This window comes from Pseudonaja textilis, chromosome 1 (assembly GCF_049901715.1).
Source record: "Pseudonaja textilis isolate UNSWEBS1 chromosome 1, rPseTex1.2, whole genome shotgun sequence".
In the NCBI taxonomy this organism is placed as follows: Eukaryota; Metazoa; Chordata; class Lepidosauria; order Squamata; family Elapidae; genus Pseudonaja; species Pseudonaja textilis.
The window spans coordinates 8,886,541-8,910,624 of record NC_141990.1 but is presented as its reverse complement, the minus strand read 5'-3'; the positions used below and the strand labels follow the sequence as shown (position 1 = coordinate 8,910,624).

Genomic DNA, 24,084 nt, shown 5'->3' with positions numbered 1-24,084 from the left:
CAAACTACAAATAATTCAGAGCAGCCCATCTCATAAACCAAGGGTCTTCAAACTTGGCAAGTTTAAGACTTGTGGACTTCAACTCCCAGAATTCCCAAGCTAACATGACTGGAGAAGGAATTCTGGGAGTTGAAGTCCACAAGTCTTAAAGCTGTCAAGTTCGAAGACCTCTGTCATAAACCAAACCCACCAGCCTATACTCAGCCACATTTTCCAATCAAGGGGCAACACCAAAAATTATTTGGAACCAGCCCGTTTAATATCCTTCCAAAATAACTAGATGGGAACCAGTTTTGCTAGTGGATAGTAATCCAAATGGCCTATTTGATCTTCACAACTTGATGGGATCAGAGATCAGTGATGGTATTCTACTGGTTTGGCCCAGTTCTGGCCTACCAGTAGCACCAAAGAGCAGAGGAAACCAAAACGGTTTTCTCTGAGGAGCTGCTGTTGGGCCCACCTGTCTGCCCGAGCTCTCACTGACCTTTATTTCCTGCTTTTGAAGCACAGCTGCATTGCTCGGCACAGCAGATTGCTGTGCGTCAGCTGCTGAAGCGACAGGGAGAGTGCAGGATTGCAGGAGGTGAATCGGAAAGCCTCTGCGCCCGTGCAAAGTGCACGTTTCCATGTGCACCAAGCCACACCCACCGAACCGGTGGTAAACCTTTTTTGAAACGTATCACTGGAAGAGATCCACAGCCTTTCCCTCCCAAACTGTTTATTCAGAGTTTTACAGCATTAATTCAGCGCCGGCAAAATAAACACAGATGGCTGATGCTTCGTTTAACATTTTTATAAACATAATAAGTAGATTTTACAAACCAGTTGTAGATTACTCCAACATGGAGCAAACTCAGACAGAAACATGTTGCAAGTAACTTCAGTAGACCAGAACAAAGAGAACTTCCAGTTTTACTTTAGTTCATCAGGCAAGCAGAGAGAAGCAGTTTCATTCCAATAGACAGACCCAGTTGGAGCTCACCATGGCTGCAGAGTTGCAGAGCTTAATATAGAGCGCACGCCTAGAAGCTACTATCTAGTTTCAGTTTCCAAACAGTTCTCATTGGCTGACTTAATTGCTATGCCTATTCATTGGCTGACCTTGTTACCAAAGCTCTATTCCAGTTCATGAATATACTCTGACACTGTTGTGTGCTGTTACAGATGAAGAAAAAATAGAAAAGTTTTTGATTTGCCACATCTGAATTTGACTATCCCATGCAGAAAAAACAAACAAATATAAAAATCATTCCATGTTGGCTTTTTATTTTTGCAGCCATTCAAAATGGTTTCTTTTACTTTCTCCCACTAGGAAAGTGAGAGATATGCCTATGAATGGCAGAGATGTTTGGAAAGTGCGTTGCAGGTAAGTAGGTGACCACCATCTTAATCTACCTGAGTAACTTCCTTTCCTTTTCTGTAGGTGTTGGTGATTTGAAAAGGGGAAAGTTGGCCATGACATCTATAGAGCAGCGAGAATATTTTGCATAATTCACTTCAGTTGGTTGTTTTATATTTTCACCACAATGTAAAAAAAGATGTTGAAATTCTGGAAAGAATGCAGAGAAATGCAACAAAGATGATTTGGGCGCTGAAGGCTCCAATATATTTAGGAATTGGGTGGGTGTGTCTAGTTTAATGAAGAGAAGGACTAAGAATGACATGAGATTAGTGTTCCATTATCTAAGGGGTTGCCACAGAGAAGTGGGGGTCAATCTATTCTTCAGAGTACCTGTGATGCCAAGATCTCTCTCAATTTTTTTTTGTCCGTTGAAATAAATCAGTGATCCAGTAACTAAGAGTGGGCAGATAAAACCACAATATTGAAGCAGCACTTGGGTTTCACCTCCCACTAACTACTGCTTTGCACGAAAAGAATAGATGCAGGCCTCATTTTAAATACTGGAACTGATTTTGAGACTCTGGAAAGAGTGTAGAGATGATGACAAAGATCTTGGAAGACTCAAACTAGGGGTGGGATGCTACCTGTTCTGCCTGGCTCTATAGAACTGGTAGCTCTGAAGAGCAGCAGACACAGAACCAGTGTGCGCGCAAAAGGTAATCACGGAACCGGTAGTTACACCGGTTGAATCCCACCCCTGACTTAAACATATGAAGAACGGTTGCTGGAACTGGATATGTCTAGTTCAGTGTTTCCCAACCTTTTATTCGCCCCACACCCCTAAAGAAATTTCACTCGAACCTCGCACCCCCTGAAATTTAGCCTTTAGGAATTACTGAACGCGTTAAATATATGATAGGATTGAATCTTTTCAGCTATGTATGTGACGGCCACTAAATAACGATACTTAACTCTAAAATGAAAACAAAGTTAATCCATTGCATAATAAATAAAAATGCCAACATATAGCCAATATCCTATTATTTACCTGGACTTTTCTTGCACCCCCTGGAATATCGTCTCGCACCCCAGGTTGGGAACCCCTGGTCTAGTTTAATGAAAAGAAGGACTAGGGGAGACATGAGAGCAGTTTTCCAACATCTCAGGGGCTGCCCCAAAGAAGAGGGAGTCAAGCTATTCTCCAAAGTACCTGAAGGCAGGACAAGAAGCAACGGGTGGAAACTAATCAAGGAGAAACCCAACCTAGAACTAAGGAGAAATTTCCTGACAGTGAGAACAATTAACCAGTGGAACAACTTGTTTCCAGAAGTTGTGCGTACTGCAACACTGGAGATTTTGAAGAAGAGATTGGATAGCCATTCGTCCAGAATGAAATAGGGACTCCTGCTTGTTCAGGGAGTTGAACAAGAAGACCAGAGTTGTTCCTTTCCACCTCTGTTATTCTGTTTCAGATGTGTCCACTGCTAATAACCAGTGGGAGGCCCTATGCAACACATTTCTGGAAACCAGTTGCGTAGTGCCTCCTGTTGGTCAATAACAGTTATAACATCTATAACAATTATATAAATCCCTTAAGAGGGAGATCTTAAGACAGGGGTCCCCAACCACTGGTCCACAGGATGCCAGAAACAAGCGAAGCCCCATTCATGGGATGCAGGCAGTACACAAAAACACACTCTCTCCGGTCCACAGAAAAAAACTCTCTCCATGGTGCCCAAAAGGTTGTCTTAAGGCATAAGGCCAGGGGCATAAAAGTAATAGAGGTAGCCCTTGACTTACGGGTGATCGCTTAGCAACCATTCAAAGTTAAAACTGACCTCTCCAAGGGTACTCATGACCTAGTTCTGAAGTTTGGCAATTTATAGCCATTGGCACTGACAGCCATTTGTTGCGTCCCACGCTCACGTTTTATGACATCTTTGTCAAAACTGGGCATTTACTTCCAGTTTTCAGCAAAACTGGCTCCTAGCAATCCGTTGGTTCACTTAACGACCGCAGTGTGTGCTTTACAAACACAGCATTTGCTTAACGAGCACCACGAAACAAGGCCATAAAAACAGGTTGGTCGTGTGGCAACCTGCTTTATGACTGTCATATCGTAGGACCATAATGGGCAGATTCCGTTACTGTCATAAATTCAAGGACTCCCTGTAGGCTGTGTAGTCTTCAGAGCGTAGAAGGAAAGAGGTCCATTGTAGCAAATGTACCATAACTACTAAGAAAAAGGACTCCACATCTTTTGCGGTGTGTTTGTGGTTGGAATTACAAATTGTGGTGTTTAATAATCAGCCTCAACTGCACATGGAGAGTCACCGGAACAATTCTTCACATGGAGATTCACTGGAACAATTCTGCAACTATTATAAAGTTGGGGAAGAGTACAATAATATGCGCTATCTTACGTAAAACAAGCAGTGTAGGATAAAAATTCGGTAAAATTCAGCAGCTGATTGTGTAACTTGGCCACAACTGTGCTAAAATCGACTTCTCTTCTAATAGGTCATCAAGAAAGCAAACGACATCCTGAACGGAATCAGCAGCTCTTCTGTATGTACTGAAGTCATCCAGTCTGTGCAGGGCATGGAATATTTATTAGGTACAATTTTATTTGATTTCATATCTCAGTAGTGCAGTGACAGGTAGTCCTTGACTTATGACCAGTCACTTAAGAACTGTTTGGAGTTGCAACAGCCAGACACACATCTGCCACACACCCATGATTGGGGCACTTGGCAATTGGCTCACCTTCATGGCTGTTTACAGCATTCCACAGTTTTGTGACCACATTTTGTGACTTTTTTGCCAGTTTTTGGCATTTACTTCCAGTTTCTGGCAATAGCAATAGCACTTAGACTTATATACCCTTTCACAATGCTTTACAGTCCCTCTTTAAGCGGTTTACAAAGTCAGCCTATTGCCCCCAGCAATCCGGGTCCTCATTTTACCGACCATGGAAGGGTGGAAGTCTGAGTCAACCCAAAAACACCCCCTGGGAAAATAGATTCTCTTAACCACCGTGGTGTTTGCTTAACGGCCATCGTGGAAAATAGTCATAACTTCAAATCTGGTCATGTGGCCCTTAGTTTTATGACTGCTACGACTAATTCTGAGCTCAATTATGGTTTTAAGTCAAGGACAACCTGTAACATGAATTAAAAGTGTCCAGGTATTTGTGAAGATGGGTGGCAGGGAAGAAGGGAGATGTCTCCTTAAAGGCAAGGATCTCCAACCTTGGCCACATTACAACTTGTGGGCTTCAACCCCCATGCTGGCTGAGAAATTCTGGGAGTTGAAGTCCACAAGTCGTAAAGTTGCCAAGGTTAGAGAGCCCTGCTTGTAGGCATAGGTTTATAGAACAGTAACTAGAAGGGAAGTAACTAGAAGTAACAATAACTAGAAGCTGTCTGCCAGGAGTATAAATCCTTCCATTCCCCACCATCCAGTCAGAGCTGAAGAAGCTTCTTGGATGAGAAGCAAAATTCAAAGAAAAACAGGAAAGTCCAGTTGCCTCTTGAAACAAAGCATCTTTGGTGCAACCATGACCTGGACGGCTGAGAAACTCCATAGAGAACTAGAAGCAGTGGTGGTATTCTACCGGTTCGGCCCGGTTCTGCAGAGCCAGTAGCGACGATTAGGAGCGGAGGCCGAACCAGTTCTCTCCGACACTCTCTGTTGGGCCTGCCCGCCCACTTGCCTGCTTGGGCACCCATACTAACCTTAATATAGAGTAGAATAGAATAGAATAGAATTTTGAATTGAATTGAATAGAATTGAATTTTGAATTGAATTGAAGATAGGATAGGATAGGATAGGATAGGATAGAATAGAATAGAATAGAATAGAATAGAATAGAATAGAATAGAATAGAACAGAATTGAATTGAATTGAATTTTGAATTGAATTGAATTTTGAATTGAATTGAATTTTGAATTGAATTGACTTGAATTGAATTGAATTGGCCAAGTGTGATTGGACACACAAGGGATTTGTCTTGGTGCAAATGCTCTCAGTGTACATACAAGAAAAGACACATTTGTCAAGAGTCAAGAATCATAAGGTACAACACTTAATGATAGTCATAGGGTACAATAAGCAATCAAATCATACTAGGAAACAGTCCATATAAATCGTAAGGATACAAGTGACAAAGTTATAGTCACACAGTCACAAGTGGGAGGGGATGGGTGATAAGGAGTGATGAGAAGATTAATAGTAATAGTAGTGCAGACTTTGTAGATAGTTGGACAGTGTTGAGGGAATTATTTGTTCAGCAGAGTGATGGCACCTGGGGAAAAAAACTGTTCCTGTGTCTAGTTGTTGTGGTGTGCAGGGCTCTATAGTGTCATTATGTCCTGCTTTTGAAGCTCAGCTCAATTGCCGCGCAGCAGCTGCTGAAGCGTCAGAGAGAGTGTAGGATTGCAGGAGGTGAGTCAAAACGCCTCTGGGCCTGCGCAAAGTGTGTGTTCGGGGCACACGCGCATGCAAAGTGTGTGTGTGTGTGTATGCATGCACAAAGTGTGCCCACCAAGCCATGCCCACTGAACCGGTGGTAAAAATATTTGAAACACACCACTGACTAGAAGGGAACTAACATGGGAAAAGCATCCTTCCCATGTTTTTAAATCTCACCTCCCTCAAAGTTATAGACAAATACTTGTCCTTCTGCCTACTTTCCCTTGAAATGTTGCTGTTTCAAGTAAATCGTGACATTTTTTTTTAAAAAATGTAATAAAACATTGCGTTGCCTTAGTCAATGATCTGAATGATTCTAAGTCAAGGACCACCTGTATACACACAAATCAGTGAGGAGCACAGACAGCAAGAGATTCCCAGTGTGCAAATTTAGTTTTTGTAAGAGCAAGTGAAATTCAGGCACAGTTCTGCTTCTGTCACAACGCCTTCTGAGCTAAGGCCGCAAAAACCGTCTACATGTCATATACGATACAGGTAAATCGATCCTCCTTTTACTCATAGGACCTCTTGGCGTGTTTCTTGCTCTTTTTTCAAATACTTCCTAGGGGTTGTTGAAGTTTATCGAGTCACCAAGCGGGTGGAGCTGGGCATCAAAGCCACCGCTGTCTGCAGCGAGAAACTCCAACTCCTCTTGAAGGATATCGATAAAGTGTGGAATAACCTGATCGGATTCATGTCCCTTGCAGCCTTAACGGTAAGGTGCTTTTGAACAATTGCTGGAGGACAATAGGTGGCGCTGGGAGACTTGATTCCACCTGCATATCATTTCATGAAGCCATCATAATCACTGTCTGCGTGTAGGTGGCAGCATATATCCCTCTGAGGCTAATTCCAGATAAGCTCAGTAGGGTTAGGCCTTGGATGGCGCTTGGATGGCACAGTTGATCTAATTATCTAGGCCAGTCTTTCTCAACCTTAGCAACTTTAAGAGGTGTGGACTTTAAATCCCAGAATTCCCCAGTCAGGAGAAACAATGAGAAATTTGGAAAAGATATATATGTGTTTAAATGGAAATGTGATAATTTGGAACTACGCTATACAAAATAATGTTTTATTTGTTTGTTAAAGCCTATAAGCAGCTTTTAGAAAGGAGATTTTATGTTTCTATGTCTTATGTTTTGTTTGTCAGGAGTTTTATGTTTTATGCTCTGTATTTTGTGTGTTTATATTTGATTGAGAATTAATAAAACCTTGATAGAAAGAAATATAATTGAATAAAAGTGAAGGGAGAAATAATGAGAAATTTGGAAAAGATATATATGTGTTTAAATGGAAATGTGATAATGTGGAACTATGCTGTATAAAATAATGTTTTATTTGTCTTGTTAAAACCTATAAGTAACCTTTAGAAAGGAGGTTTTATGCTCTTATGTCTTATGTTCTGTTTGTCTTTAAAAAATTAATAAAATTTGTTTTTTTTAAAAAAAGAGGTGTGTGGACTTTAACTCCCAGAATTCCCCAGTCAGTCATACTGGCTGGGGAATTCTGGGAGCTGAAGTCCACATGTTTTAAAGCGACTGAATCTAAGAAACACTGGGCCAGAGTATTAGGCTTCTAGGTTTGGGACATCTATTCCTCCAATCTTTCCATTTTGATGTTCCCTAGTGGGAAAGTTGACCTCAAAATTGTCTATGTCCTTTTTTAAAAAAAAAATACAACGAAACCTTGTTTTAATGGACTGATTTGGGAGCACAAGGCACCTGTTATTCATAAATGCTAAACTTGAAAGGACATCATTGATTTTGTGGTCACTGAGCAAATGTCATATATCACTGGGGAAACTGGACCTGCTATGTGCAGGAGCTGATGTATTGTCCAGTAAATCGCAATTTTACTGTCTTAGTAAATACAATTATACAATGCATTCATTCCAAAAATCCCTGCCCTAAACTAATTTTCATGCAGATCAGAGGGCATGTTGTGCACATACAGAAAGCAATAATTGACATTTTTGCAACCCTGTGCAATTACAGATGGTCCTCGACTTATGTCAGTATGTTTAATGATGGTTCAAAGTTACAAGTATAGAAAAATACTTATGACCTCTACTTGCACTTACGACCATTGCACCACCCTCCCAATCATATGATTGCAATTCAGGCACTTGGAACCTGGCTTACATTTACAATTGGTTGCAATGTCCTACAGTCACCTGATCATCGTTTGCAGCCTTTAATTCTGTTTTCCAGCAAAAAATGCCCACTGTGGAAGCCGGATTTTTATTTATCGGCTGCATGATTCCCTTAACAACATATGATTCACGTAATGATAACCATGATTCATTTAAAAACCACTGTAAACATTGTTGTAAAATTAGGTCTGACTTTAATGATGGAAATTCCAGTCCTAATTGTGGTCACAAGTCAAGGACTACCTCTATCACCTCACGGAGGGGAGGAAGTTCAGAGGAAGAACATCTGCTTTACATGCAGGTCTCTCTAGGACTAAACATGGCAGTCGAAGATCGAAATAGCAATTTGTGAGAAAGGCGTCTTCCTACTTGAGTTGATATTAATTTATCTCCCACCTTTATGATTTTTACAAAGAACTCAAGGTGGTAAACATACCCACCACACCTTCTTCCTCCTATTTTCCTCACAACAGCCACCCAACAGCCAATTGGGTTGAGAGTGAGTGATCAGCCCAAACTCACCCGGTTGGCTTTTATGGTTAAGACAGGACTAGAATTCACCGTCGCCCGGTTGCTAGCCTGGCGCCTTAATCACTAACCTAAAGTGGCTCTCGCAGTTCCTGTGTCAGCGTTCCAATGAAACTCTTGTTGCAATTCAGGACTCCGAGACAAAATCCATCAAAGTAAGAATTTATTAGAGAAGTCATGTTGGCATATCTCGGGAAAACCCAAATCTGAAATCCTGCGTTTCCCCACCACTCACACTAAAACTCACACCCTGCCCTGTCCAGTGACATGCACATGGTGAGATCCAGTCAATCTTCTGCCTCTGCTGCTGCCAAATTTCAGTCACTCCCTTCCAGGTGCTAGCAACCCGACCTTGATCTCATGTGAAAATATGTTGTTATGGCTATACTCCCTTTTGCTACTGTTGTGGCCCGACAGCGGCCAGCAGATTCGGACAGTAAGGAGGTTGGGGAGGAACATGGGCCAGTCCTGGAGTCTGGGGAAGGCTCTGTGTTGGAGGCAGAGATGGTGCCAGGCCATCTGACAGTTATCATCTGCCTTCAGAGTCAGACATCAGTGAGGCAGAAGGACAGCTGGAGCCTGTTCCCAATGTGCACATGCACAGAGTTGCTAGAAGAAGGGAACAGCTGAGGAACACAGGCTGACTTGGGAGTGAATGGTGAATAGCCCCTCCCACAAGTGAATAAGTGAATGGCCCCTCCCATAGGGAATAAAAGAGGAGCGAAAGGGGAGTGGGGCTTTGCAGGAGACAATTAGTTCATTCCGGCATGCTTGCCAAGTCTGAAAGATATCGGCCTGGCCACTCTCCAAGCCTGATAGAGGTCTGTAACTGGGAACTATCTTGAAAGACTGTTGGCCAGGACTTTGTTGAATAGGAAATTCATTGTAAGTTAAATAAAAGGGATTTATTGGGACAAGGACTCGGCTTTGTGCTGTCTCAAGATGGATCCAGGGCTGGCATCCTGCACAGAGGCTGTACTAGATTAAAAGTTTGATTGGCTTATTTCTTTGCTCCCCTGAGAAACGTTCAGATTTTCCTCTTTTCTTCTTGCAGCCTGATGAAAACTCACTGGATTTCTCCTCCTGTATGCTTCGCCCAGGCATTAAAAATGCTCAGGAACTGGCTTGTGGGGTGTGCCTCTTAAACGTAAACTCACGGAGCAAGGCAAGTAGAGTGGCCATCGTCTTCTTCTCTCTTTACATTTTGCTATCCAGGTTTTATTTTTCTCTCTTTGTTTACTATACTCATTTTATAAGGCAGGCAACTCCAAACCTGGCCACTTTACTGGCAAATACCACCTCTTGACTGGAGATTTTACAGTATCTTTCCCCTGCCATGCCCACCAAGCCACGTCCACAGAACTGGTAGTAAAAAAAATTGAATCCCACCACTGGTTCTGGTGCCCAGGTTCTGCCATGGAGGGAAGGCCTGCATATCAACCTGGCCCCAGCCTCCTACAAAAAAAGTAAGAATAATCTCAGAAACTTCACAGATTTTGTTGCAACCAAAACCAGAACATCCCAAGTATGGCTTCTGCCAAACCAGGACTGATCCAAAAGAGTTGGCAGAAATCTGGAATATGATTTCTTTTGCGGTTCAAACCAAAGCATATTCCTGTTTCATGTACATCCCTCTTCTCATTTTCTGTCCACGAGGTTGAATTTTCAATTCTCTTGATTATCCTCCCTAGGCTTGTTTTGCCAAGTTTTTCAGACTCTTTCTTTGAAATGAAGTTCTCCAAACTGGACACAATTTGCAGAACACAATTATTGTGTCTGTCATTTGGAAATGGCACGATTGACGCAGACCGAACATTGCATTTGCCATTTTAGCAGTCACAGTAACGCTGCTATCTTATATTAAGTTTGTCCAGTTCTCATAAATCGGTGTTTCTTAACCTTGGGAGCATGAAGATGTGTGGACTTCAACTCCCAGAATTCTCCAGCCAGCAGCTGGCTGGGGAATTCTGGGAATTGAAGTCCACACATCTTCAAGCTGCCAAGGAGGAAAAATACTGACAGAAAGTATTACCAAGCCAGGTTTTCTCCATCCTACAGTTTATATATTTGATTTCTTTTCCTAATTTCCTGAAGAATTGCCCATTTGCCTTGATTAAAATTCATTGTTATTTTCAATCTGTTTCTCAACCATCAAACCATTAGTTTGAGTTTTCTGTCAAAATAGTTAACCTACCCAATTTTGCACTTAGATAAGTCTTCCCTCTATCTTTTCTCTCAAGTCATTATTGAACATTTTGTAAAATAGCAAATCCAGGATTGACCTTGTAGCCCAATCCTTGTCACTTCTGGTTTCACAAGGAACAATTGAAAATTCTTTTGGACCGTGATTTTTCAAGCCAGCTATGGAATCACTTAATACAATGGCCCCCGATCTTTCGGGCTCCACGGATCGGCAGCAATGACGGGGTGGAGTGGGGATGGTTTTGCACACACAACCTAGATTCCACGCATGTGCAAATGAACTTTCATGGCTCGCCCCCCCATTCCCACGCCCCAGTTCCCAACTGGCAGTCCACAGGGGTTGGGTACTCCTGATTTAATGGACTTGCCTTCTAACCCATACTTAAATATCTTGCTAATGTGAGTGTCTTAGGTGTCAACTTGTAAAACATTCCTATCCCTGTTTCCAAGTTGCCATAAGAAAGTGGGGGTGGAACCCCGAAAGAGCATACTGCAAATGAACTCAGAAGCATATTCCAAGCTTATCTCACAAAGATTGTAGCTGAGGCAACCAGGTATTTTGGCCGCTAAAATCCTCTATTGGAGAGTGTGATGGATGACACCCAGCCCGTGAACGTGGTTCGTTGGAGAATCTGAATTATGATTCAGAGGGGTGGGGGGAAACAGGGTCATGGGTAAATTACATATCTCAGAGTCGGCTTCATACAAGTCATGCCAGCATGTCTCTCTCCTAATAAATATTTTGAAGTTTTTTGAAGTTTGGCTCGAGGCTCATGATTTAATTAGGGCGATTGCTGGAATCCTGACATTAGGGTTCTTTGGCAATGGAATTGCTAAGTCGAGGTATATTATGTTTACAGCATTCCCACCGTCTATTTTAGGATGTTATCCAGGGGTGGGTTTCTCCCGGTTCTGTCCCCCTCTGTAGAACTGGTAGTTCTGAAGAGCAGCAGATATAGAACCGGTTCTATGTCTGCTGATGTTTTTGCCCACCTGGGCTCTTAAATGATCTTTATTTCCTGATTTTTCAACTTCAGCTACAGTGCGAGGCACAACTGCAGTTAAAAAAGCAGGAAAAAAAGGGCTTTTGAAAGGCTGCTTCTCTGCACGCAGCATGCTGATGACGATTTACAGGCACGCACCAGCAGCGCTGGCAGCGTGCAGAGAAGCACATCGCAAATCACTGAACCTCGCAAATGACCGAACTGGTAGTTAACCCTGTCGGATCTCACCCCTGATGTTATCTGACTAAACCATGAAATGAGATGACTCAATTTGTCCTTCGAGACATCAGGCATTTGGTTCAAACTAGCCAAGTTATATCAAACTTCTCACTGGTGAGACGATCTTAGAAGTTTTGTAGAATGGGACGGATTTTTATTTGATTTTATTTTATTTTTGGATTTGCAGAAATTCCACATAGGGAGGGCTTCTCATAAACACGGAGGCTGGGCAAATTTCCTCAGAGATTGTAGGATAAAGCTGACATCCATGGAGATTAGGGTAGGCTGGATTCGGCTTAGCATATCCGCTTAGCATGGCAGGAGGAAAGGAGGTATAAGGTTGGCAATCCCCAAATCTTAACCATCGGTGGGATGAAGGGTCACGGCATGGGAGCAGGGAAACCAGCTCCTGTGTTTTGGCTACGGTGTTGCTGACATTTCCTTTGGTTTTCAACATTGTTTTCAGAAAGAAGAAATGCCTCTGGAAGAACATCCTAGAGAAGTACGAATTCACAAACCTCGTCTGGTTTTTCCCTTTAAAAACACTGTGTGTCCCAAACAAGATGTTGCCATAGCTTTCTCCAGCCACAATCTCTGTGACACCCCCTCTGCCCCCAATTTTCTCTAACCTTTTGATTTTAATCGACTAACCCAGCACGACCCAAGTCAAAGGACTTTCCTCCTCGTGGTCTTGTCAGCATGCTGGTGCTTTGTGAGTCGCTTGCTTTGTGCTGGTGTCCCTCGTGTGGTGATTGTTGAGTTGTCAGTTCTTGTAGTCTGTATTCTTGGTTCTTATGTGTCTATTATATTATCTGAGCTCTGTAGTGGCTCCTTATAAGCCAGAGAAGAATGGATAGAACACAAATCATCTTTGTTTTCTTCTTTAAGAATCTAAATGCTCAGTGCCTTGTTCTTGCACTGTCTCTGTTGCCCTTTATAGATAGTCCTCAACTTATGACTGGTCACTTAGCAATCGTTTGAAGTTATGACAGATTTGACGTTGGTCTATCTACAGCACAGGTCTCCAAACTTGGCAACGTTAAGACTTGTGGCCAAAACTGCCAGCTATGCTGGATGGAGAATTCTGGGAGTTGAAGTCCACAAGTCTTAAAGTTTCCAAGTTTGGGGGCCCCTGATCTACAGGAAGTCCTTGACTTACAGCCATTTCATTTAGTGACCGTTCAAAGTTACAGTGGCATTGAAAAAAGTGATTTATGACCATTTTTCACACTTAGGACCATTGTAGCAAAGTCACATGAGCAAACTTCAAGCATTTGGCACCCGATTCATATTTATGACGGTTGCAGCGTCCCGGGGTCATGTAATACCCTTTGCTGACCTTCTGACAAGCAAAGTCAGGGGAGAAGCCAGATTCACTTAACAACCAGATTACTAACTTAACACTGGTCTCTGAGTCACTTAAGAAGTATGGCAAGAAAGGTCGTAAAATGGGGCAAAGCTCACTTAACAACTGCTTCCATCTCTTAGCAGTGGAAATTTTTATTGAAAATCAAGGACTATTGGTCGCTAGAAGCCAGATTCAAAGTTCCAATATCTAAATATGCTTATTCATCCCTGAGACATTCCACCAGTTTTTCTGGTCTTGTTCCATTTTTGGCAAAGGATAGATATCTGGGCAATCAATAATTATATCCTACTCTTGTCAGGATTATGAAAGTATGCCTTGGGTGGTAGACTAGTCAGCAAGACTAAAATTGTATATAGAAAACTATAGAAATGGAAAGAACTTTGCCGGACACCAAGAAACCGAAAAGATTGCAGGGCAAGGAATGAGATTTTACCACCAGGAAGAGTCACCAGGGAGAAATTCCTGCCTAGTAGCTTATTTCACCTCACCTGGCAAGGAACATCTTCAAACGTGCACACAACATCTCTTTGTCTTCTCAGTCTTAGAAGTAGCCCTCCATTTATGACCGCAATTGGGACCAAAATTTCCATTGCTAAGCAGAACAGCTGTGAAGTGAGTTGTGCCGGATTTTGCAATCTTTGTGCCATGTTTGTGAAGCAAATCACAGCCATTGTTAAGTGAATCATGAAGCTGTTAAACAAATAGCAATAGCACTGTTCATAGAGTTCATATAGAACTCTTTACAGCCTTTTCTAAGCATTTTTACAGTCAGCATGTTGCCCCCAGTAATCTGGGTCTTCATTTTACCAACCTCAGAAGGATGGAAGGCTGAGTCAACCTTGAGCTGGTCAGGATTGAACTGCTGAGAAAGGGCAGTTTGTCAGCAATAGCAATAGCACTTAGAGTTATATACGGCTTCACAGTGTTTTACAGTCCTCTCTAAGCGGTTTACAGAGTCAGCCTATTGCCCCCAACAATTTGGGTCCTCCTTTTACTCACCTGGGAAGGATGGAAGGCTGAGCCAACTTTGAGCCTGTCAGGATCAAACTTCCGGCAGTGGGCAGAGTTAGCCTGCAATTACAATAAAATTTAGACTTATATACCAATTCACAGTGCTTTACCGCCCTCTCTAAGCAGTTTACAACACAGCACATTACCCCCAACAATCTGGGTCCTTATTTTACCCACCTCAGAAGGATGGAAGAGGCTGAGTCAATCTGGAGCCTGGTGAGATTGGAACTGCCAAATTGCAGGCAACCAGCAGTCAGCAGAAGTAGCCTGCAGTACTGCATTCTAACCACCGCACCACCATCCACCTTTCTCCATTGACTTTGCTTGTTGGAAGCTAGCTTGGAAGGTCGCAAATGGTGATCACATGACCTCGGAACACTGCCACCACTGTAAGTACATGTTGGTTGCCAAGCACCCAAATGTTGATCACGTGACCGTGAAGAGGCTGCCGCAGTCTTTAAGCATGAGAGCTGGTTGTAAGTCACCTTTTTCAGTACCGTTGTCACTTTTGAATGCTTGATAAATCATTGTAAATCAAGGACAAACTGCCTTTAAGACAGCATCTCTAGATTCAACCTGGATTACACGCCACTGCAATTTGGAACCTAATTAGACCAGCATTTTCCAAATCCTTGGCCATTTTGAAGACGTGTGGCCTTCAACTCCCATAATTCTCACTCGTGGGTACCCTAGCTGTGGAATTCTGGGATTTTAAATTTGGTCACATCCGGAAGTGGCCACGATTAGGAAAAACTAGGTTAGACCTTTTCTCAAGAGCACCTTGATAGGGAGTTTGGAAAGCACATCTGGTGCCCCAAAGCAGTCAACCCTTCCTTCCTTCGAGGTCACTGAGCACAAACACACCACGAGGCGTTTCTGACGTCGTGTCCTTGCTTTCTTTTCTCTCTAGGCCTTCAACTCCGAGACAGACAGCTTCAAGCTTGCTTACGGAGGGCATCAGTATCACGCCAGCTGTGCTAACTTCTGGATCAATTGCGTGGAGCCCAAACCTCCAGGCCTTCTCTTGCCTGACCTCCTATAAGCAGACTGTTCTTGGCCAGTCTTTGGTCTTAAAACAAGGGAGCAATTCCCAGAGGGAAGGGTGGAAAGTAGGCGCTTGAGAAGCCAATGTGAAACGGTACTGGTGTTTTTGGGTGCTTTGAAAATATTCATCCTAGACCAGGAGTCTGCAACCTTGGCAACTTTAAGACTTGTGGACTTCAACTCCCATTATTCCTCAGCCAGTTTTGCTGGTTGAGGAATTCTGGGAGTTGAAATCTGCAAGTCTTAAAGTTGCCAAGGTTGGAGACCCCTGTCCTAGACTAGCTGTTCTCGTGTGAAGGGTAAATGCCACTGGAATGTTTTTAATCTGCAGGAGCCTCACCTTGGCAAGGATTTGGAGATACACCCTGATACTTTTTGGGGATTTTGCACTAAGGCAAAAAATGCCTTCTTGAGCAGAACTGGACTCACGCTGCCTTTCAGATCTGGCAAAACTGCTGATGCTTTTTTTGCCGAAGCTCATGATATTTTCCTCAAAGGAGTAACTTGGGTGTCAAACATTTGCAAGGCCCTAAAGAGTGAGGCTCCGTTTCCTTTTTAGCATGCACGTCCTTTTTAAAATCCCCAATAACCCCCTGTGGCTTTTCCTTAGTTTTCTCCCAAAAAGGAACTTTCCTCTTTGTAGGTTTCCTAAAAATTGATCATTGCTCGGCTTAAATGATCCCTTTGAAAGAAATTCACCAAAATGGACATAAATACCTGTGCTGACACACATACACTTTTTCAATCTGTACCGGTCTCTCCCCACCCAATCCTGCCTTGTGACAAGACCCCAAGTTAGGTGAAGAGATCCAGTTATACTAGACTGAATATAAATTGGCCTTCCAACCTTAAATTCTTTTTCAGAACTATTGTTTTTGGGGTGCAGGCCGTCGGAGGGTCTTGGCACCTTAAAACTAGTTTATTACAATGGAGAACTTTTTCAATTGGTCTGGTGTCCCTCGTGGTTTTACAGTAGAAAAAGTGCAAATGGGAATTGAACCGTGGAAGCAGAAAATCTTCTACTTCAGGAGTGTCGAAATTTTGTTAACTTGAAGACTTTTGGACTTCAACTCCCAGAATTCCCCAGCTGGCTAGGGAATTCTGGGAGTTGAAGTTCATAAGTCTTCAAGCTGACAAGGTTCGACACCCCTGTTCTAGTTATGTTTTCTTTTTGATGGCATTAACTCTGCAAAGCAGAGGTCTCCAAACTTGGCAACTTTAAGACTTGTGGACTTCAATTCCCCGGGGAGTTGAAGTCCGCAAGTCTTAAAGTGGCCATGTTTGGGTACCCCTGCTGTAAAGATTTGTGAGTGGCCAAACAGGATTGGCAGAGAGCACTCAACCTGCAAACCTATTGTGATGGAGACTCTTTTGAAGCGTCCTCAGATAATGGAGGCCTCTTTACTCCACTTCTAAGCAGTAGTTGGCGTTTTGATTGCCACTGAGACAAGACTGTGATCAAAAGAGGGGGCAGGTGGCAAGGGAGGGGCTGTCGCAAAACAAAACACACCACCTCTTTTCCACCCCCCTTCCCTATTTTCAGCCTTCGAGCCACCATGCACAGTTTGAACAGAGCCCTTTTTTTAAAAGATCAGGTTTAATGATGGTAATTATAGCCCCGGACCATGACTCATGGTCCCTGATTAGAAATGAGCTTACAGGTTGAAAATGCTTTGATCCCAGGTGCTGGTCAGCGATAAACTCAGGCATCTTTCTTCTCCGCTATTTGGCACGAAGTCATAGCTGGCAACTAGACGGTGTTCTCTGTTGACCCAACACAGGCAACGGCCAAGCTCAACAAGTTAATCTTGCTTCCTCAGTTTTGCCACTCTGATGGCTTCCCTATTCTCTGCTTGGTGGGAGTTTTCCCTGCAGGCGGCTTTGAAAGAGCCCACCCGCAATGTCCCAGGACTGCCTTTCTCCCAGCTTGAGAATAGAATTTGCAGAAACAGCCTCTGTGTTGGTGCATGGCGGCCAGGCCTCTCGAGGGGTAGGAGTCTTTGGGGGAGATCCCTGGAACGGTTGACCAGGTGCAAGTCTAGGTACCCCAGTGCAGTCTTTCAGAGCAGAGGAAAGGCCTGGCAATCGAAGAGATTTTCCTCCTGCCCCCAGGTTATAAAAACAGGAAAAGCCAAACAAGAGCAAATAGGAAGGCAGGAAGAGATTGCAGCATGTGATTGCATTCACCCCTGCAAGACTGTTTTTCTTTCTCCTTTCTTTCCTTCTCCCTCCCTCCCTGCTTCTTTTCTTTCTTTCCTTTCTTCTCTCCTTCCCCTTTCCTTTCTTTTTCTTTCCTTCCTTCCTTCCCTCCCTCTTTTCCTTTCCTTCCTTTTCTCTTTTCCTTTCCTTTCCTTTCCTTTCCTTTCCTTTCCTTTCCTTTCCTTCCTTCCTTCCTTCCTTCCTTCCTTCCTTCCTTCCTATACTTACCATAAGGTGATCAAGAATCTCTTTCTCCAGTTCACTTCCACGTGGTTGGATATTTACCAGGCTTGGTTGAAGACAAGTTCTCTTAAGCCCCTGGGGGAGAGGGTTGCATTCAGGCTACAGACTCCTCAACTGGCATCTGAGGTCCTCCTTGTGGTGGCCATAGCCACATTTCCCAAAAGGAGGCCACCTTCTGTGTAATAAAACCCTAATGTCACCTAGTTGAGTTTTGCTTCACCTCGATAAATCTCTGCAGAGTACGATCAATTTCCCTGTAGGTAGATCAGTGTTTCTCAACCACGGCAGCTTGAAGATGGCTGGACTTTCAAGCAAGGCTGGCTGAGGAATTCTGGGAGTTGAAGTCCACCCATTTTTAAGCCGCCAAGATGGAGAAGTATTGATGTAGACCCAAAACAAAAGCTTTCTGCAAAATCTCGAAACAAATCTCTCCTGCCCCCCATGGCCCAAAACATCAACCCTAGGGGCCCCAACCATCCCCTCAGTGATGGAAGCACATCACCGCCACACCCCTAGCAACTCTTGGAGACTGAAAATAATAAAGCACGCCCTAGCTGGAATTGATCATCCATCTTTCTAATCAAATTTGGTGACTCAGATTCTTGCTTGGCTCTGTAGGACAAAGAGTCCTCTGAAATTTCTCGTCGCGGAGCCAACATCCACCCCACCCCTTCAAGGCATTCGCCGCATCCTGACAGGTTCACTCAGGTGATAAAAGTTGGGCCTTCAATGCTGAGGGAAACAGTGAAGTCTCTTGAGTTCAGGGGTTTGGCAGATCTAACCAGCTTACGGTATATTCCAGTCAGGAGGGAAATGATAGCTCCAGATTTTATTGAAATGTATCAATTTTGCTGCTAATGGGGAAAGGAGGAGTTGCAATAAATGCATTTTCCTCTAGGTCATTTTCAAATTTGGGCACTTTTAAGATGGGTGGACTTCAACTCCCAGAATTCTCCAGCCAGCATGCTGGCTGGGGAATTCTGGGAATTGAAGTCCACCATTTTAAAATGCCTAAGTTTGAAAAGCATTCATCCAAGTTATGGCCTGTATGAACAAAAGAAATGGCAACAAGACTCGGGATATTCCAATTGAATTAACAGGCACATTTATTGAAACTGTGGTTGTGTGAAAGTCTTGTTTCCATGATTCTTAGCAAAACATCTGAAGAAAAACAAGAATGTAAAAAAAAAAAAGATGATGATTGTAGTAGAACAAAACACCTTCCTTTCTTTGGGGATATTGCAAACTTTCCCCCCACCCTCAATTTTTCTTCAAAGCTGTCACACTGGACCAGGCCTCATCTATTAACCCAGCTCCCCTCATTCACTTGTTTGGCTAGCCAAATTTCCGCCCCCCCCCACTTTCCACCCCTGTGTCCTTGGAAACTGTCTCCAAGGTTACGGTGTTTCCGCAGATTTCATTACGTTCTGCTTTTTGCCTTGCTTCAAAACCAGGTTTGCAGCTGGCAGAAGAGTGGCTTGGTTTCTTCGTTTGTTTCCTAAACCCAGCATCTACTGTTACACTTTTAATAAAATCATTTCGCTTAAACACGCACCCCTTTTGGGGTGAAGGAAACAAAAGTTCCCACTGATCTACGGTGAGTGTTTGCTTCCCCCCCCCACACACACACCAGTTATATGTGTTTCCTGCCCTGTCTATAGCCAGTTTACGATCTGTGTTTAAACTACGTCGATCCTTTCCATCCATCCATCCATTTTTCCTCACCGCTGTTCCCCGTTTTCCTTGACTCGATCCAAACCCCAAGCGAATTTCTTAAGTCCGTACCTTGAAAAATATGAGTCAGGTGTGATCGTTGTATCCTAATTTTGGGTGGTGGCGGGGGGGGAACAAGCCAGTTTTACGCCTCAGATACATTCCTGTGTTTAAGGACAGGTGTCCTATTGGATCGGTAGGCTTCCTTTGTCCAGACTTTGAAAGCTATAAAAGGGGTACCGACCGAAACCCCGGTGGCCTGCAGTCTACACAAGAAGGCCGGCTGCTTGGGAACTAACACATTTCCCATGCATTGTGCACCTTTGCTGGCCTTCCAGATGGACCATGGGCTTTTCCCTAGTGGATTTCCTTCCATTTCTACTGTAGGAAAGCATCCTTACTCACCCTGCAAGGAAAAACAGCTAAGGTGTGTTTGGTTTTTTTTTGCATTTAAATCCATGCCATTCAGAGCAATATGAGAAGCCGTATTCATGGACTCCTTGTTCATCTTAAACTCGGCTTACATTGGGTTGATCCCCCTATTTTCTCACCTGTTTGGGGATTTGGGTAAATACTGAGCCAGAAGAGAGAAATAAATGCTTCCTTAGTCAGCCTTGTAGCAAATACAGAACAGCAAAAAAAAAGAGAGAGAGCTAAGAAAAGTCAAACTCCATGTATATCCAGTTCTAATTCGCTGCATGCAAATAAGCATCGCTATGGAATTCATGGATGATGTCTCTTCCCCACCTTCCCTAAAGAAAATTGAAATAAAGCTGTTTGATCTGTAGAGATCACAGTTCCCTGCTCTGTTATTTGATTTTCTTTTTTGGTGACACTTTTTTTTTAAAAAAAAAAAACTTGCTTGAAAAGAACCACTGCATCTCTCAACTCTTTTTAACGTGTCTGTTCCTTCAGTGGCCATCTCGGATAGCCTCCAAAATGGCGTTTGTGGCTGGCATGGTTGTGATGTGATGTCTCGTTTGACTTTGCAGTGGTGACGGTGTTGATACTTTTAAGAACCTGAGAATGATTGTTTTATTTATAACTATTTATATATACGTACACAGGCACATATAAATAAAATAGACACCCGCAGGGGGACATACATTCTCCTTCATAATCTATATGCTGTATTGATTCCTGTTAAATTTTCTGATTCTTAATAAAGTGCCGTTTCCTCTCTCTCTCTGTGTGTGTGTCTTCTCCTTCACGGTTGGTGAGCTGCTGGAAGAGAAGTCGATGGTGGCACTTAGCCAAACATAACCTGCTTGGATGGCAGCAATCTGCATCTTGAATACCAGGTGGTAGAATCAAAGAACAAAAAGTGTGTTCCTTTTAACGCTCTCAAAAGCAGATGCACTAGGTCTCCAATTTGGGTTTTTGAGGCCTGCGACCAAGTCAGTTTGATGGAGTGGTGAAGGTTGAGGTTAAAAACCAGGAGAAGTTGAGTTTTCGTCTTGCCTTGCGTCCGTGTGTTCTGACCTAGGCTTCCCAAGATCATGAAGTAGACTTCTCGTCCCTTTTATTTAGGTTAAAGGTCAAAATCCTGGCAAATAGTCTTTCATGAGATTTCACAACTACAGACCTTTTATCAGGCTTGGAGAGTTGCCAGGCCGATATCTTCCAAACGCCACGCTGTAGCAGCAATTACTTTGCAAGAAGTCAGGAACAGGTCTTCACCCTAATGAATTGAATTAATTGTCTTCTACAAACACCACTCCCCTTTCACTCCTCTATTCCCTATGGGAGGGGCCATTTACCATCCACCTTTACTTCCAAGTTGACCCTTATTCCTTAACTAATCCGTTCCCCTGGCTGTTCTGTGCATGTGCATATTGGGAACAGGCTCCAGCTGTTCTGCCCCACATCACCGACTGATAACTGCTAATAACTGTTGGATGGCCCTGGCCCCATCTCTGCCTCCAATGCAGAGCACTCGTCAGAGCCTCAGAGCCTTCCCCAGAGTCCAGGACTGGCCTATGTTCCTCCCCAACCTCCTCACTGTCCGAGTCTGCCGCCAACTCTGCTGGCCACTGGCGGTCAACAGCGCTCCAAGTAACACACCCATCGAAAGCAAAACTCTGAGGCTAGTAGAATCCCCCAAAGGACATGTTTATTGGAGTGGATGCATCAAATCGGCACAGCTAGTGAAAAACCAACTCTAAAGTTTCTCGCAATTTTAGCCTAGTTAAAAAGTGCAAATGTTTCCCTCCCTGGATGGCATTGTTCATATTGTCCAATGAAGTAGTTTGGCAGTTCCTTGGGTCAGTCCCTGCTTCCCCCAACTGCCACCAGTTGGGATGACCTTGGTTCTCATAAGAAAGTTTTTTGTTTTGTCTATTGGTGAGCTATCTACCCCCTCCCTCCCTAAAGTTCGTGGCAACTATAAGGTTGCAGAAAATGGCTTCAGCCAGGTTTGCTTCAGAGTTGGCAACTTGTGCATGAAGCTAACCTTCGACCAGGCAAGTTTGATTTAGACTTGCATCGACACACCTACATGCAAAGGGGTTGATGGGTAAGCATAGATCAAGGCCTCTCCAAGCTTGGCAACTTTAAGACTGGTGGATGTTAACTCCCAGAGTTGCTCGGCCAGCCATGCTGGGAGTTGAAATCTACAACTCTTCAAAGCTGTGTTGCCAATCAGCCAAAATATAGTCATGGAAATGCAGTAGAGTGGGGCAACCATCAGAATTTTGGATGCAGGTCATAGATCACCTTTTTTAAAGGTAGATCATAAGTTTGAATGGTCACTAAGTGACCAGTCATAAATCGAGAACTACCTCTACTTTCCCTTTTTTCTCTCTCTCCCTTCTGAAGCTGCAGCCAGATTATATGGAACCTCTTTCTCCCAAGGTCCATTGTATGGTGATCAACAATTGATTTGCACTTGTGCATTTATACCATAAAAATTCGTAACTCAAGAGTTGCCATCCTGCCATTGGACTGAACATCTCTGCTCATGTCCCAAATTTCCTACAATGCCACAACATTTTTGTCCCTCTTCCCTACAACTCTCTTGTGCCAGCAAGAGAGTTTGAAATGATCCGTTTCAATGCTGGATCCTGTACAGCAGTGTTTCTCAGCCTTATCAAATTTAAGATATCTGGACTACGTGGCTGGCTGGGGAATTCTGGGAATTGAAGTCCAGATATCTTAAATTTGATAAGGTTGCGGAACACTGCTACAGTATTTGCATATTCAGGCTTCTTAGTTGGAATCTGCAAAAAGACTACGCCTAAATAAGCATTCAAATCTGCAGACAGCTGCTGGGTTCCATATAAGGGTTGTGTCAGCTTTTGTTCACTGAAGAAGCTGTCAAAACATATAATTATTCTACGGGCATAAAAACATTTGCAGGCAACTGGAAAGGTTGAGTTTCTAATGCTGGCTCTCCCTGCCCCATAAGTACTTGAAACTTGCTGCTCAACAATTGAATTACAAGAATCTATTGCAAATCTGTGTTTCCCCCAAAATAAGACCCAGTCTTATTTTGTTTGGGCTCCAAAATAAGCACTAGGGCTTATTTTCAGAGGAAGTCTTTTTTTTTTCCCCAGGTACGGGAGGCCCACTTCTTCTGCTTCCTCATGGTGGGACAGGAGCCAGGAGGCCATGCAGTGCACCAGTGCTACCAGCATGAGGCAGGGGGAGGAGGAGCTGCCCCACCCTCCACTGACCCCTGACTCTGCCCCCGCCTGTAGCAGCTCCAGCAGCCCTGTCCATCAAGATCCCACATGGCCCTCGGCCCACTTCTGCTTGCTTGAGGCCACAACAGAACAGGAGACTGAGTGATGCACAAGGGCTACAGCCATGAGGGAGTTGTTGAGGCATGGGTGGTCTGGCTGTGGGGGCCATGAGGTAAGCCGGTGCAGGATGTATGAAGCAGCTCCACTTCCCCTCGCTTCACCGGATGTTGGTGGCACCACGAGCAACCAGATGGAATGGGCAGCTGGCTGGCTGCGCAGGAGCTTGAGTAGGGTTTATTTTATGGGTAGAGCTTATGTTAGGTGCATGCGTAAAAACATGCTAGGGCTTATTTTCAGGATAGGTCTTGTTTTGGGGGAAAACAGGGTAAGTATGGAAGTGCAAAAAGAATTCATGCCAAATATCTGTAGTGGCTTATTTATCCTTCCCTCGAAGTTACGAGCAATCTCTAAGCTGTTATTTCTCGACCTTGGCAGCTTGAAGAAGTGCGGACTTTAACTCCCAGAATTCTGGGAGTTGAAGTCCACACATCTTCAAGCTGCCGAGGTTGACAAACACTGCTCCAAGCAAAATTAATACTGTTTTGGACCTTTCATCAACTCTCACTCACTTCAGCCTGCAAGCTTTGATACGCGATATTAAGAGATTAAAAACAGGTTGGCAGGCTGTAATACAGACTCAAAAGAGCTTCACAACTCCACAGATGGCACTGCCCAAGTGTTGACAGCAGCAGGCAGGAATAGAGAGGAACAAGAATCTGCAAGGCAACACAATCATTTGGGCTTACAATGCCCTTCCTCGGTAGGTGGCTTTGCTCAACTAGAATTACCAAGAACATAGCAAATCTAGCAGCTGCATTCATTCAACGTGCTTAACAGAGTTA

At 43.6% G+C, this 24,084-nt stretch overlaps 1 protein-coding gene across 3 annotated transcripts in view; it reads left to right on the top strand.

Annotated features, from left to right (window-relative positions):
• The window catches only part of SYNRG (synergin gamma), an 88,114-nt gene extending 67,431 nt beyond the window's left edge, over positions 1-20,683 (top strand). For all 3 annotated transcript variants that reach the window (XM_026710319.2, XM_026710322.2, XM_026710321.2), the window contains 6 exons: positions 1,313-1,366; positions 3,863-3,959; positions 6,382-6,530; positions 9,550-9,660; positions 12,387-12,422; positions 15,211-20,683. In XM_026710319.2, coding sequence (XP_026566104.2) covers positions 1,313-1,366; positions 3,863-3,959; positions 6,382-6,530; positions 9,550-9,660; positions 12,387-12,422; positions 15,211-15,342 — 579 coding nt within the window. In that variant the 3' untranslated portion in view covers positions 15,343-20,683. The remainder of the gene's footprint in view (positions 1-1,312; positions 1,367-3,862; positions 3,960-6,381; positions 6,531-9,549; positions 9,661-12,386; positions 12,423-15,210) is intronic.
• Positions 20,684-24,084: the final 3,401 nt, after the last annotated feature.